At 49.6% G+C, this 13,780-nt stretch overlaps 1 protein-coding gene across 3 annotated transcripts in view; it reads right to left on the reverse strand.

The window, feature by feature from the left end:
• Nucleotides 1–8,641: 8,641 nt before the first annotated feature.
• The window catches only part of NFYC (nuclear transcription factor Y subunit gamma), a 63,395-nt gene continuing 58,256 nt past the window's right edge, over nt 8,642–13,780 (reverse strand). For 2 of the 3 annotated variants that reach the window (XM_030867736.3, XM_030867753.3), the window contains exons 8-10: nt 13,350–13,457; nt 10,812–10,871; nt 8,642–9,854 (exon numbers count right to left, since the gene is read on the reverse strand). In XM_030867736.3, coding sequence (XP_030723596.1) covers nt 9,423–9,854; nt 10,812–10,871; nt 13,350–13,457 — 600 coding nt within the window. In that variant the 3' untranslated portion in view covers nt 8,642–9,422. The remainder of the gene's footprint in view (nt 9,855–10,811; nt 10,872–13,349; nt 13,458–13,780) is intronic. The other variant, XM_030867771.3, reaches the window with a different exon arrangement.

Here is a 13,780-nt window from a genome sequence, read left to right on the forward strand (position 1 = left end):
CATTTGCTGAGCACCAACTGAGGCTCAGAGACACGTGGGGACTCACCTAAGGATACACAGCCAGTATCCAGAACTGCCTGTGACCTGTCCTCTCCCCTGGCTGGTGCCTACCCACTGTGCACAGGGTACTGGGATCAGTACTGAGGGGAACCACAGATGGCCCAATCTTTGTTCTCTAGGACTTATTCCTGCCAGGGGTGGAGACTCCTAGGTCTGAAAGGGTTGAGGTCTAGAAGTTGTGGGGACCTTGCGGCCAGGTTCAAGCCTGTCATCGACTGACAGCCTGCTAGTGTGACTTCAGGTCAACCAAGGATGCAGATTTCTTGGAGTGGGAAGGGGGTTTTACGTCAGTGGTTTTCAGACTTTATTAGCAATGGAATCCTTTCTACAGACAGAATCTTAAGGTAGCACCCCAATATGTAAAGAGCATTCAAGCAGAGGTGTTCTGGTTGAATTGAGGTGAGGAGGTCAAGGTTCCACCCACCAGACCTCCTCCTCCTTTCTCTCCACACCCCAGAAACTATTTGGACTTTCTCTCTCTTTTTATTTTCTTTTAAATTTATTTATTTATTTTTGGCTGCGTTGGGTCTTCATTGCTGCACGCGGGCTTTCACTAGTTGTGGCGAGCTGGGGCTACTCTTCGCTGCGGTGCGCGGGCTTCTCATTGCAGTGGATTCTCTTGTTGCAGAGCACAGGCTCTAGGCATGCGGGCTTCAGTAGTTGTGGCTCTCGGGCTCTAGAGCACAGGCTCAGTAGTTGTGGCGCACGGGCTTAGTTGCTCTGTGGCATGTGGGATCTTCCCGGACCAGGGCTCGAATCTATGTCCCCTGCATTGGCAGGCGGATTCCTTTTTTTATAAATTTATTTATTTATTTTTGGCTGTGTTGGGTCTCAGTTTCTGTGTGAGGGCTTTCTCTAGTTGCGGCGAGCGGAGGCCACTCTTCATCGCGGTGCGCGGGCCTCTCACTGTTGTGGCCTCTCTTGTTGCAGAGCACAGGCTCCAGATGCATAGGCTCGGTAGTTGTGGCTCACGGGCCTAGTTGCTCCACGGCACGTGGGACCTTCCGAGACCAGGGCTCGAACCCATGTCCCCTGCATTGGCAGGAATATTCTCAACCACTGCGCCACCAGGGAAGCCCGGCAGGCGGATTCTTAACCACTGCCCCACCAGGGAAGCCCCTGTTTTGGTGTTCTTATAGCTCTAAGTGTTGCTAGAAGTCAGATGAGGGAAAGTCTCCACTGGCAATGGCGGAGGAAGCCTTCTTGGGGACAGGAGTAGGGAGGACTTGGAGAGGTGCAGAGAAGTGCAACCAATAATGCCTGCAGCTACCATGAATGAGGCCCAGAACCTTGTGTAGGATGCTTTAACTGCATCTTCTATTTCAGCATCCCAACAGCCCTCTGAGGTAATCCTATTCACACCCCCATTTTACAGACAAGAAGGCTGAGACTCAGTGAAGAGACTTGCCTAGTGTAGCTCTTTACCCCTGTGCTATAGTGAGTGTGTGTGTGTGTGTGTAGGTGGGGTGTGGGGATAGGGAGGATGTTACAGAACATGGGGGAGGAAAAACCAGTTTGACAAGGGGGACAAAAGGGACCTTGAATGCTGTGCTGAGGGTCCAGTTCGGCCTGATGGGAAACAGGGAGACTGGCCGGGGCTGACTGAGCATGCCACAGAGGCTCGGGCTCTGTACGAGACAGCTCAGGACGGGAAGATTTGGAGGTGCCAGTACCCAGGGAGGTCGGCAGTTGGGGGGCGGGGACAGAAAGATCACTGAACCACAGGTTATGCCTGGGCTTCCTGGCTCTACCTTTGGACTAGTTGGTGACCTTGGCCACTCCACCTCTGCCCCAACTTCCCTGGCTATCGGGAGGACTAAATGCAATAATACATGAGAACGTCACGAGCGTGCAGGGAGCGGTGCAAATGTGTCCCATTGATCTTGTCGCCCTTCAGGTGTGCGTTCGGATGGCGCTGGGAGATGCTGTGAGAACTCCCTGGTCCTAGCACCTCTTCTCCCTGGGAGCGTCTTCCTAGCAGGAGGGGATTGGAAGGGAGGGTTCTCATGGGTGTCGGCATCATGTGCGTTATTGCCTCCAGAGATCCACCTCCACTGAGAGCAGGAGGAATTATGAGAGAAGGATCGAACCTGCTTCATTTTCCCAATGAGGCCAGAGAGGACAAGAGACTGAGGCCACCTGGCAGGTAGAGGTGCTAGAGGGTCCCAAGGAGTTTCTCCTCCATATCTGGGTGTGCCCCTGACCTGTCCCTAGCCCAGCCCCTGCTACCCTTCTGGGCCAGTCAGCTCAGAGCCACAGGAAGCGGAGGGAGCAGTGTCGCTGATCTCAGTGAAAGTGAACCCCCATTGATCTTCAGGGCTGGAGGGGGGCCCACAAGGAGGAGACACAGAGGGAGAAGGGGGTGTGGAAATGAAGGTCAAAGCCATCCCTTCTTGCACTGCTTCTCCTCCGCCTTCAGGATTCTTCCTCTATGACCCCAACTCCTGGAAGACCATGTAGAAGACAATACTACTGCAGCTCTGCTGGCGGGCTCCGCGTTCTCAGTGAGAGCCACTGGGACAGTGGAGTTCCTTGGAAAATGAGGAGGAAGGCCTTTTCTGAGTTGCTGAGAGTACAATGGGAAAAAGCTTCCCTTCTCTCTGGTCCCATGATCAGAGAAACCTGGAGGAGGATTCAGGGAGGGAGAGGACGTGAGTAGGAGGGATGGCAGATTGAGTGTCAGGGAAGGGGACTCTGAAAAGGGATGAGACTTGGTAAGGGACATAGAGGTTCAGAAAGGAGAATGGGGGCTCAGAAGGGAGGCTAGGGGCTCAATGACAGGGATAGGAGGCCCAGTGAGCAGGACTGCCAGGTCAAACTTTTTTAAAAAATAAAATTTACTTATTTATTTATGGCTGCGTTGGGTCTTTGTTGCCGTGCGCGGGCTTTCTCTAGTTGTGGAGAGCGGGGGCTACTCTTCGTTGCAGTGCATGGGCTTCTCATTGTGGTGGCTTCTCTTGTTGCAGAGCACGGGCTCTAGGCACGCGGGCTTCAGTAGTTGTGGCACACGGGCTCAGTAGTTGTGGCTCGCAGGCTCTAAAGCGCAGGCTCAGTAGTTGTGGTGCACGGGCTTAGTTGCTCCGCAGTGTGTGGGATCTTCCCCGACCAGGTCTCAAACCCGTGTCCCCTCCACTGGCAGGTGGATTCTTAACCACTGCGCCACCAGGGAAGCCCTGCCAGGTCAAACTTGATTGAACACCTATTAAGGTCCCTCCTCCTTAAAATAGTAGATACACAATATAAATGCTGGATAATTAAAAACATAAACAAAAACACGTATCCAAGTTCAAAGGCAAGAATGAGAAATCTCTAAGGGCCAGAAATTCCGGTGGTGAGCAGGAGTTGCAGCTGTACCTCTGAGGAAGGATTCAGCATTCCAGCAGGATGGGAAGTACACTTGCAGACCCCACTAGTGGCAAGGGCTGTGGTAGGCTCCCTGCTTAAAGCTGGGCCTGGGAAAGTGCTGCCTGCCATAAACAGGACTAAAATATCTGCCTGCTAGCCGCCTGGTCCTGGCTTTGGGTAGAAAGAGTACCCATATGATTAGGACACCTTAAGCCCGTTCACATGGAATGCGGACTCAGAATCTGATATTCACGACATATAAAAATCCCAAAAGACACTTATATAAGAGCTAGTTTGGGGCTGGTGCTTTTCTACAAGGCTTGGGCAGATACAGCTGAGAAATCGCCCCAAAGGGTGGCCTCCATATCCCAGGGTACAGCAGGAAAATGTGCTGAAGCTAACCATCTCAAGGATAAACTTCACAACATATAAGAAATACAATATTTTAAGAGGCACCTCTCTCAAGGAAGAATTCATATTTAAAGATCTAGAGATAATGGAGCAATCTGAAAAGAAGTTTTAGTTAAAATCTTCAAGAAGATGAAGGAATAACATCTATAGAACAAAAACAGAAAGATATCAGACAGAAACATGTAACAGATATGAACAGAACTATCTAGAAATTTTGGAAATGAAAACTAACATCACTGACATTTAAAAAAAATCAGTAGATGGGTTAGTAAATACAGGTGAAGAGAGAATAAGTTAATTAGAAGCTATAACTGAGAAAATCCTCCAGAATGAAGCATAGAACAATAAAACAGTTAAACATATGAAAGAAAAGAGACAAAGAAGATTGAATGAGAAACTCCAGCATACATATTATTACTTCCAGAAAAAGATACTGGAAAGACGAAGCTCTTTCCAGAAATAAGACATGAATTTCTAGATTTAAAAGGCCCACAGAGTGCCTAGTAAGATAGCTTTAAAAACAAATCAAAACTACATCTAGACACCCTGTAGCCAAAGTGTAGAAAGACAAGAATAATGAGGAAATTTAAAAGCCACCAGAAAGAAAAAATAGCTTATCTACAAAGGTCCAATAATTGAATTGACAGTAAGCATCTCATCAGCAACAACAGATGCTAAAAGACAGTGGAATAGTATCTTCAGGGTGCTGAAGGCAAATAACTGTGAACGTAGGATCCCACACATTGCCAAACTGTCATTTAAATAAAGGGCAAAATAAAGACATTTTGGCACATTCAATATCTTAGAAACTTCTGTCCCATGGACCTTCGCTGAAAGAGAGAGGCACAAGGGCTTGGGAGCTGGAGAGGCAATGTGGCTCAGGGCTGCGGAGGGAGGCTGGGCTCTGTTTTGGACCTGTCTTCAGCACCAGCCAGCCTGAGGAGCTCAGCCCAGCCTGGCTCAGCCAGGGCCCAGCTCAGGTTCTCCCCTCCTGAGTGCCAGCCTTGCTATCCTCTTATCCCCTCATGGTAGTGGCCCAGCACCCAAGCTGGGGAGTACCACTGCCAGTCTGGCTCAGAGGCCTCCTTGAGGAGGCCAGGCCCAAGTTTCTCATGTGACCAGGTTTTGCCTGGCCCTCTGCCCTGGGGCCCTCTCCTCCTGGGAGGTCAGTGAGCAATGGGACAAAAGCTAGGTCCCTATGCAGGAGTTGGGGGGCGAGGACTTTCATTCTCTGTAGGAAAAGAATCACTTATCAGAGGGGACGAGACCAGTGGGGCTGAGCCACCTGGGACGGGAGACTTCTTGGAGCACCTGGCTCCACTCAACCAGCTGGTGCCCTTGGGTAATTTCTTAAACTCTTTGAGCCTCAGTTTCTCATTAATGAGCAGGATACCTACCTAATGAAGATGTGAAGATGAAATGAGAGAATCCATCTAGCTTTAGATGTATTTTCCTACACAGAAATTTCTTGAAAGAATCATCTCCATCGAATACTCCTGCCTAGCATATCATCAGTCAGTGCTCAGCAGAAAACTGTTCCCAACAAAAAAGTGACAGCGACAGCCAATGAGCAGCGGTAGGAATGTGTGCAGTGTTGGAGGCCCCATCTTCAGGGAAGAGTTCGTGTTCGTGAACTCAGTCATCAGTTACTGTCATTCTCTTGGTGCCAGGCCCTGAGCTGGGCTCTGGAAGCATGGAGATGACCCTGAACTGGAGGACCATCGGTGAGGAAGACAGCCAAAACCAGAAAGTTCTAACAGACTGTTCAGAGCCTAACTCGTCTTGTGTTTGTTGTCTATCTTTCCCCTCCCCACTCCCACCTCTCCCCCGGCCCCCAACCCAGTATAAGCTCCATGATAGCACAAACCTCATCTGGATGGTTTTCAGCTGTCTTCACAATGTCCAAAACAATGTCTGAAACACAGAAAGTGCCAAAGAAACATTTGTTGAACGACTGTGTATATGAGCACTAATAATAGAGGCTGTAGAAGTTGCTGTGAGAGCATCAAAGAAGTCTTTGCTAACTCTGTCCTAGGAGTTAGAAGTTTCTCAGCAAGGGCCATTTAAACTGGGCCTTGATGTATGTATAGGAGATCAATAAGTGGAAAAGGAAGTAAAAGGACATCCAGGCGTTGGGGCCAGTTGAAAACATGGAGGTGAGTTCAGGGACCAGTGAGTAATTGAGTGTGACAAGAATGTAGAGTTCAGGGGGGAGGAAGAGTGGAAAGACACAAAGCTGGGGAGATAAGAAGGGCTGTCAAAAAGTCTCCTTATTAAAATCTAACCACCTACCCTGATGTAATACTCTGGAGAGGATAGTGTTTCCAGCCCTCACTGTTGCCCCAGGAAGGCCCCTCCCTTCAAAAGTTAAGGGTCTTATCAGGAAAGGGGTTAAAGATCTAGTACCAAAGATCTAGTACCCACTGAGAAAGGGGACAGTCATACCCCATAGTTCCTAGAGTTGTCTGAAGTTGGGATAAGGGTGGGACAGGGCACCTCCCAGATTTGGGCGAGTGCTACATGCTGCCCCCTTGTGGCCTCAGCAGAATTAAGCAGTAAGGAGGCTGGCCAGGTGGTCTGTTCATAATCCCAGGGGCCTCCAGCCCCCAGCATCGCCTTCTGGGAAAGTTATCCCAACCACCAGCTGTCAACAGACCAGACCTAACTGCTCTACTTATTCCACGTATACTCAAGGCTGGGCCAGTGGGTCTGGGGAGGCAGAGCGAAAGGAGACAGTTCATATTTATAAAGCCCTGTCTCTCTCTCTCACACACACACACACACACACACCACCTTTGGCCAGAAAGCAACTATGTATGCACAGGGGGTCAGGAGACCAATGTTTTGGTTTCAGCTCTACCCCTATTCATGGCATGACCTTGGGCAAGTCACTGCACTTCACTGGGCCTCCTATGTCTCCATCTGTAACACAGGGATCACCATCCCTCTTCCTGTCTCCCCTTGCAGGGTCATTGTGAAGATCATTGGGAGGACAGATGCTGCAAGTGCTAGGAAAAATGTTTAAGAGTGCTCCGGATGTAAGGGGATCGTGCTGGGTATTAGATAGGGGCTCTCTTGGGCAGCACCAAAGTGTTTGTTTACACCCGCATGGGCCCTGCTGGCGGGGAAATTTAAAGGGAACGTGCTCAGTAAGGCAACTGATCGAAACATTTCCAAAATAAGCATGGAAGTCTGCAGGAAAATGGGGACCCATTGACTGGTCTGAAATTTCAGTTATGCTTGGGTTTTCATGAATGGGAGGAAGAGCAGCAAGGTGGGACTGTGCAGTGACCTCAAAATGAGAGGTTAGCCAGGAAACGAAAAGAGCTGAGCTTCTGCCTTTTCTGAGCCCAGCCTCCCTTCTGGGTGCTTCTCATTCACAAGCGCTCTCTTGAATCCTCTCCACGTGGGGCTGGGCACGTGCTGTCAGTGAATTACCTGCATGTCTCACTGAGACGTGTTTGGGTACAGGACAGTGGGAAAGGCCAGATGATCCCCTTCAGAGAAAAGTCCAGGGCTAGAACGAAGGGGGCAGACCTGACTTCTCATGGTGACAGTATCACCTGCTTCATCTACCTTGATGACACTGGAGGGGTACCATGTATCCAAAACCTTACAGCAAGGAACATCTTTGCTTTTGCTAAAGAATGTTATCTTTCTTTGTTTTAGATATGAATCTCTTACCTGGTCCCATCTCTCTTTTTGCCCTGGTGGTCAGGAAGCTCGGGATCGAACGTGAAACCTCATTTTAAGAACTCCGTAGGTCTTTGCAGCCAGAATATCTGTTCTTGTTTTCGATGATCCTGATTTCCTACTCAACAATATTCTTCCTAATTCTCATCTGTCACATTTTTTCACTGTGTACGTTTTCAGTGCAAGCCGTCTTATTTTTTCTTGTGGAGTAAGGTAAGGTACACTTAGGTAAGTAACTGAAAATGAAACAGATGAGACAGATGTCCAAGTGCTTACCATGGTTAACAGTGGGGGATATTCGGTGAGGGAATTATTAGAGCATCAGGGTCAGACTTGAAATAATCGAATATTAAAGCCCCTTCCCTAACCCTGCTTCACACTGTAAGAGTCCCCCAAAGAAGGGAGTTGCCTAAGGTTTTATGACATATTACTGACTGAGAAGACATCAGTACTTTTCCTGGCAGCCAGTTCTCTGCTCTTCCCATGACCACAGGCCTCATTCTAGCTGTAAATGGCATGGTGAGGGGAAGACGGCTCACCGCTGGCCTCTACGGCCAACAGAGGCCGTGAAGAAGTGGAATGCTCCTTCTGTTCTCCATACTTTCAAGCCCTGGCTGTAGAACCCTTCTGACCTGCTGGCTGACAAGGGGCTTGGGCTACCCTCCATGGCAGATGCCATCCATGCCTTTGGTAATGGGCATGGCTACAGCAGGCAGCTCAGAGTGCCAGCCTGTGCCGAGACAGGAGTGGAGGGACGTACTCGAGTCCTTGCTTAAGGACAGAGAAAGCTTTCTCCATGAGAGATGCTCTCTTCACCCTCGGCCAAGGACACAGGCTGAATCTGGCCCATGTGTCATACGTAGTCCAGGAAATAAGGCAGGCAGGCAACTCTGAGCAGTAAACGTTCTGATGAACGTTTAAAAAATGAACTTCATTTTTTAAATCAGCTGAAGATCTCAATTTGAATCAGACATGCAGCTCAAGTTCCCTTTGCTTTGGACATCCTCCCTCCTCACAAGGGTGTTCCCCTCCTTCACAGACACCCAACCTGAGGGCAGACGAACCTTTCTAAGCCTTTCCCAAGCAAAGTGGTCCCATGAATGTCCCCAGACACAGAAACCCAGACTCCAAATGATCTAAAATGAGATTTATTGCATTTCACGCAGTTTGAAGTCCATGCAGCAAAGGAGACTAGCATAATTTTTAATGCATTTAAAAATAAAATAAAATTAAAACTGGGGGGTGGGGGGCAAATACACAAAGTCCTAGTCTCCTTGAGTCCCTGGAAGAGAAGGGTTTGGGAATGAAACCATCCACTCCCCATGGCAAATGAGTCTCTTAAATGCATGGAATGTTTCCATGGCCTCTGATGCAAATCCACAGAGCTCTGGGGCAAGAGCAGGGGCGCGGGGAGAGGAGCACTAGTGAAAAAGAAGCTACACACGGTCACCTAATTCACCTGAGGGCAGAACAAGGTGGTAAATCCTGGGTCAGCAGCTGTTCCAAGAGTCAGGAGATTACATACACCCCTGAGGAGATTTGCTCCTAAAAGAAGTGGCAGTAAGAACCAAAAAAAGAGAAACAAAAGAAATATTTCTTCAACCACACTCTTCAAGAAAATGCCATAAATATGTTATTTATTATTTTCATTTCATAGCATTGGACACACAGCTCAACATATTGAAATATTGATTCCGTGGAGAAAAAAAAAGGGAAAAAGGAAATAAAAAATATTGCATCTTTCTGTTGTGGAGAATCTCTGCCCCCAGGCGTCGGGCGTAGTGCACCAGTGTCCTAGCCTGCAGGAGGCGCTGAGGTCGGCAGGGTCCTCTGGGGAGGGAGGCTGTGCCCATTGCCCGGGGCTGTATGGCAAAAATTGTGTTGGGTGTCCTTGGCCTTGCCAGCTCAGGCCCTCAGTCGCCGGTCACCTGGGGGGCCTGCCCGTCGGAGGGCTGGTTGGCTGACTGGATGAACATGGGTTGGGCGAGGTCCTGGCCGGCAGGCATGGTGACTTGCTGGATCTGGTAGAGCTGCTGCGAGGGGTGGAGAGGAGAGAGTGAGGTCACCCCTGGGAGAGGGGCATGCAGCTCCCTATGGGCCTCGAGTTGGTTGGGGGCCCCAGATACCTCAACCACCACCCATTGCAAGGCGTCAGAGGGAGGAGGGGAAGTGGAGTTCTGCTGTGGTTGGGAGCAGCAGACACAGGAGGCACCAGCCCGGTGAGAGGGGGTATGTGTGGTGGGCGGGGAAGAGGTGCAGGGAGTTGCATTTCCTGTGGCTTTCACTTCTCTGGGCTCTGCCTCTCCCGTTAGCTCAGAGCCTCGAGCTTGCTGCACGCTGTTCCTCTGTGACAAACACAAGCAATTCGAACCACTGTACCAGCAGCTTGGAAGTCAGCATTTCCCCAACTCAGTAATCCTCACTGGCAGGGGCAGTAGGGATTACCCCTTCTCCTCTTTTCCTCAGAATATCTGGCTCAGGCTGAGGCTACGCCGAATATCCATCTCCTGCATGGGCCCTGACGGGGAGGCAGGTCACCTGGGATTAAATGCTTACTACAGCGAAGACCCGCGAAGAGGCTCGCGTAGCCACTACGGAAGGTTAGGGCCAACTGGACGTGATTTCTCAGGTGTTTCCAAAAGAAACCAAAAGCTAAGACCCCCTGCCACAGCAGCCCTGGCATGTGAGCCTGGCATCTGGTGCTGGCAGAAGCCAGAGTTGGGTCCTGATGCCAGTTCCTCTCCTTTCTGGGCAGCAGAGAACATAGGCTTAGGCATGTCATCCTATCATGTCCTCAGGGGTCTCTGGCAAGATAGTGCGAAGGGCAAGGGGGCCGGCAAAGGGAAGATCCCTTCCTCACGAGCTTAGAATTACTGAATTCCAGGCACCTAGAGAGCTTGCGAGGTCACATGTTCTCTGCGTTTCAACTAATCCATGCGATTAAAAAGAGCGTGGCTTAGAGAAAAACTATTCTTAAAGAAAGGAAACAGGAGACCTGAATGCTAGTCCTGGTTCTGCAATGAACAGCTAAGCAAGCACAGACAAGGCACTTCCCACCTCCAGGGCTCAGTTCACTCATCTGTAAAACGGGGACTGGGGCTACATAATGTCTAGGATTATTGTCAACTCCCACCAAGTCTATAAATCTAGAGGATAGGCAAGACTGTTGTTTCAACAATTTCTGTCCACTCACTGTCAACAGATGATGGGACAGTTGCCCTAGCCATCCAAACCCACAGGTATCACCTGCTACCCTGTCACAACTCCTCACCCTCTGCTCCTGCCTAGGCTGGGTGTCCTACCTGTCCATCCGTGAACTGGCTGAACTGCTGCTGTCCTTGCTGGACCTCTGTCTGTGTGATCTGTAGGAATCAAGACGGCAAAGTAGGCAGATCAGCTGCAGGGTCTGGTCCACTAGTCCACCAGCCCACCAGCCAGGAGAGGGTCGTGAAGATCAAAAGGACAATGCACATAAAGTGCCCAGAATGAGGCCTGGCACAGAACAGGGGCTTGATGAGTAGCAGGAAAACAAGGGTCCCTCCCCACCCCCTAGCACAGACAGCTACTCAGAGTTGGCACCATACAGAGGACCCCGGAGCATGCAATATTCAACTTCTGCAACCATCTCTCTTAATGTCCACCTAACTACCCCCCGCCCCACCGAAACCAGCCCCTTGCTAAGAAAGTCTTTCTGGGGCCTGAGGCTCAAGTCAAACAAAAACACCTAGCTCCTAGGTACTGACAGGACAGGGCATAACATTTATGGTTTAGGCAGAAACCCTAAGAGTCTGGCTTTCAACCAGTGAAGGCAGATTGCAAAACACTGGGCAAAGTGGTGAGTGGTCCCTTTCATGCTTGGAAGGTGGGCTCCAAACCAAACCCGTATCACCCAGATTATCTGACTGGAATATGAAACACCCTGGCGAGCAGGTGGCCTTGGCCCTGGAAGCCCTTGTGGCAGACCTATGAAGTACTTTTTCCGAGAGAGGCCACGTGCAACCCTCTGGGCCAAGGCGGGGGTGGGGGGGCGGGGGTAAGGAAAACATTTATCACATGTACTTAAAATCTTATGTGGGCATTTTAAATACATTTTAAAGGAAATTTACAGACATGGAGAACTGCATCATATAATGCCAGTTGCTGCAGACAGCTTGGTAGACTAGAAAAAAGACTGAAGAACGTCTGTGTGCGTATATGTTATCTATGGAACATTTGACTAGCTAATGTTTTCTGTGTACCTTCTCCTGGAATCATCACAGCCACCCTGCAAGGTAAGGACTGTCTTCTCGAGTGTCCTCACAATGGGCCAAAAACAACCCATCGGGTCTACCCATGAAGCTATGAGGAAAACAAGGGGACAGGTATGAAAGGGCTTCATGAGGGTTTCTTGCTAGTGTTCTTTGTTTTGGGTCTTTCTCCGCCCACCTGCTTGAGGGCAGGAGCTAAGTTTTGTCTATCTCAGTGCAAAGTAAGTATTGAAGAAATATCTGCAGAATAAATGAATGATCCTGAGACAAATGGAAAATATGTGTCATAGATGAGAAGGTTTTAACTGTGCCCTGTGGCCAGCAGGATTGCCCTTCACATCAGTTGAGAAGAGTTTCATTCACCTTTAAATTCCATTTACACGTTAACATTCATTCAACAAATGTTTACTGAGCACCTACGAAGTGCCACGTTGTTATAATTACAATCTGTTGTTACACAGACTCCGTCCTCAGGCACCCTCTTCTTGCTTCACTCCTTCCTCTCTATACATCCAACTTTCCCCACTTTCTGGCTTTAGTTCCTGGTCTCAAAACTGACCTCTGGGGAACCAAGAACTCTTCCTTCTCATTTCCTCCCACCCTGTGCCATAGAAAGTTTCTGGATCCCAGGCTAGAATCTTACAAGTTTTTTTAAAAAAAAAAAAAAAAAAAGAGGGGTACACTAAAGGGTGGGACCAATCTTGAGATCTGATTCCACGTCAATGAGCCCCAGGAAATTAGGGAAAAGCCCATATTCTTATGCAAGCCAAGGAATGGGTTTAGAGTGGGCCTTTAAAGATCCCAGAGACTACATGGAACTCAGAAGCCCTGCTTTTGGCTCATTCCTCATATTTTCCCAAATGAGATCTTTGGAGACCTGCTCTACAAACTCAGCTCTGTCACCACTGTCAATAGATACATCACCAAAATGCAACTGGGCCAGACGAGTCCAGCTCTTTAACGATCGCTTCTTTTTTTGGGTCTGAGGCAAAAGAATTGATTAACAATGCCTCCCCTTGTCCAGCATCCCCGTCCCCTGCAAATAATACCCACATCCCCCAATCCCCAAGCCCAGGGAGGCAGCCCCCTCGGCACCTGTGGCTCAGCCTTCAGTATCTCAGGGCATGAGAGGAGATGAGGAGGGCAGTCTCTGGTTAGGGGTGCATGAGAAGGTAGAAGTAAAAACCTAAGTAGCTTTCCAAGGGGCACAGGAGGCGCCAGATCACAACAGTCATCAGGTTTAAAGATGGAAACTCAGCCTGACGATGAGGCAGTCTGTCAGAAGGCTTCCTCCAGTCAGACCTGCGCACACATACACTGGGCTTTCTTCAAGTATCCTTGAGGCTTCCCCTGCCTTGAGCTTCCTTGTCGCTCAAGAGCACGATGGTAAGAGACACGCTTTGAATCCAATCCTCCGATAAACCCCATCTGTCCCTTGGGGTGCAGAACAGACGTGCGGGGGGTGGAGGCGGCTCTTGCTGAAGGATGAGGTGGCGAGAGTTGTGTGCTGAGCACTTTGTCAGAAGCCAGCTCCAGCTGGTTGCCAGCTCCAGCTGGTTCCCAACTCAAGCCCTGAATCTCTGCAGCACATACCTGTTGAGCATTGGTGGCAAGCGTCTGGATCTGTCCCTGCACAACCTGGGTGCCTGATACAGGCTGGGCTAAGCGAATATACTGCAGCTGGCCGGCATTCAGCTGCACCTAGGCAGGGGCAGAGACAAACAAACCACCGGAGACTGAATGCAACCTCAAACAAGCAAACTTTCCACGACAAGAAATGGGGACTGTCCGCTACCCGTCCCCACCCCGACCCCTCCAAAAAGGCCGACCCTGAAAAGTTCCTTTTTAACAGAAACCCAAACAAGCAAAACCATAATATCCCTACCCCGTAAGTCACACAACACAAAAGAGAATAAGTTCCTTGAATGGACTTGGGGGAAAATTCCCAGAGGACCTTGTCATATATGTGACGACAGCACGGCTGGACCCTCAACATTCACTGGCTCTTAGCTATTTGCTCACAG

Source organism: Globicephala melas, chromosome 1 (assembly GCF_963455315.2).
Source record: "Globicephala melas chromosome 1, mGloMel1.2, whole genome shotgun sequence".
In the NCBI taxonomy this organism is placed as follows: domain Eukaryota; kingdom Metazoa; phylum Chordata; class Mammalia; order Artiodactyla; family Delphinidae; genus Globicephala; species Globicephala melas.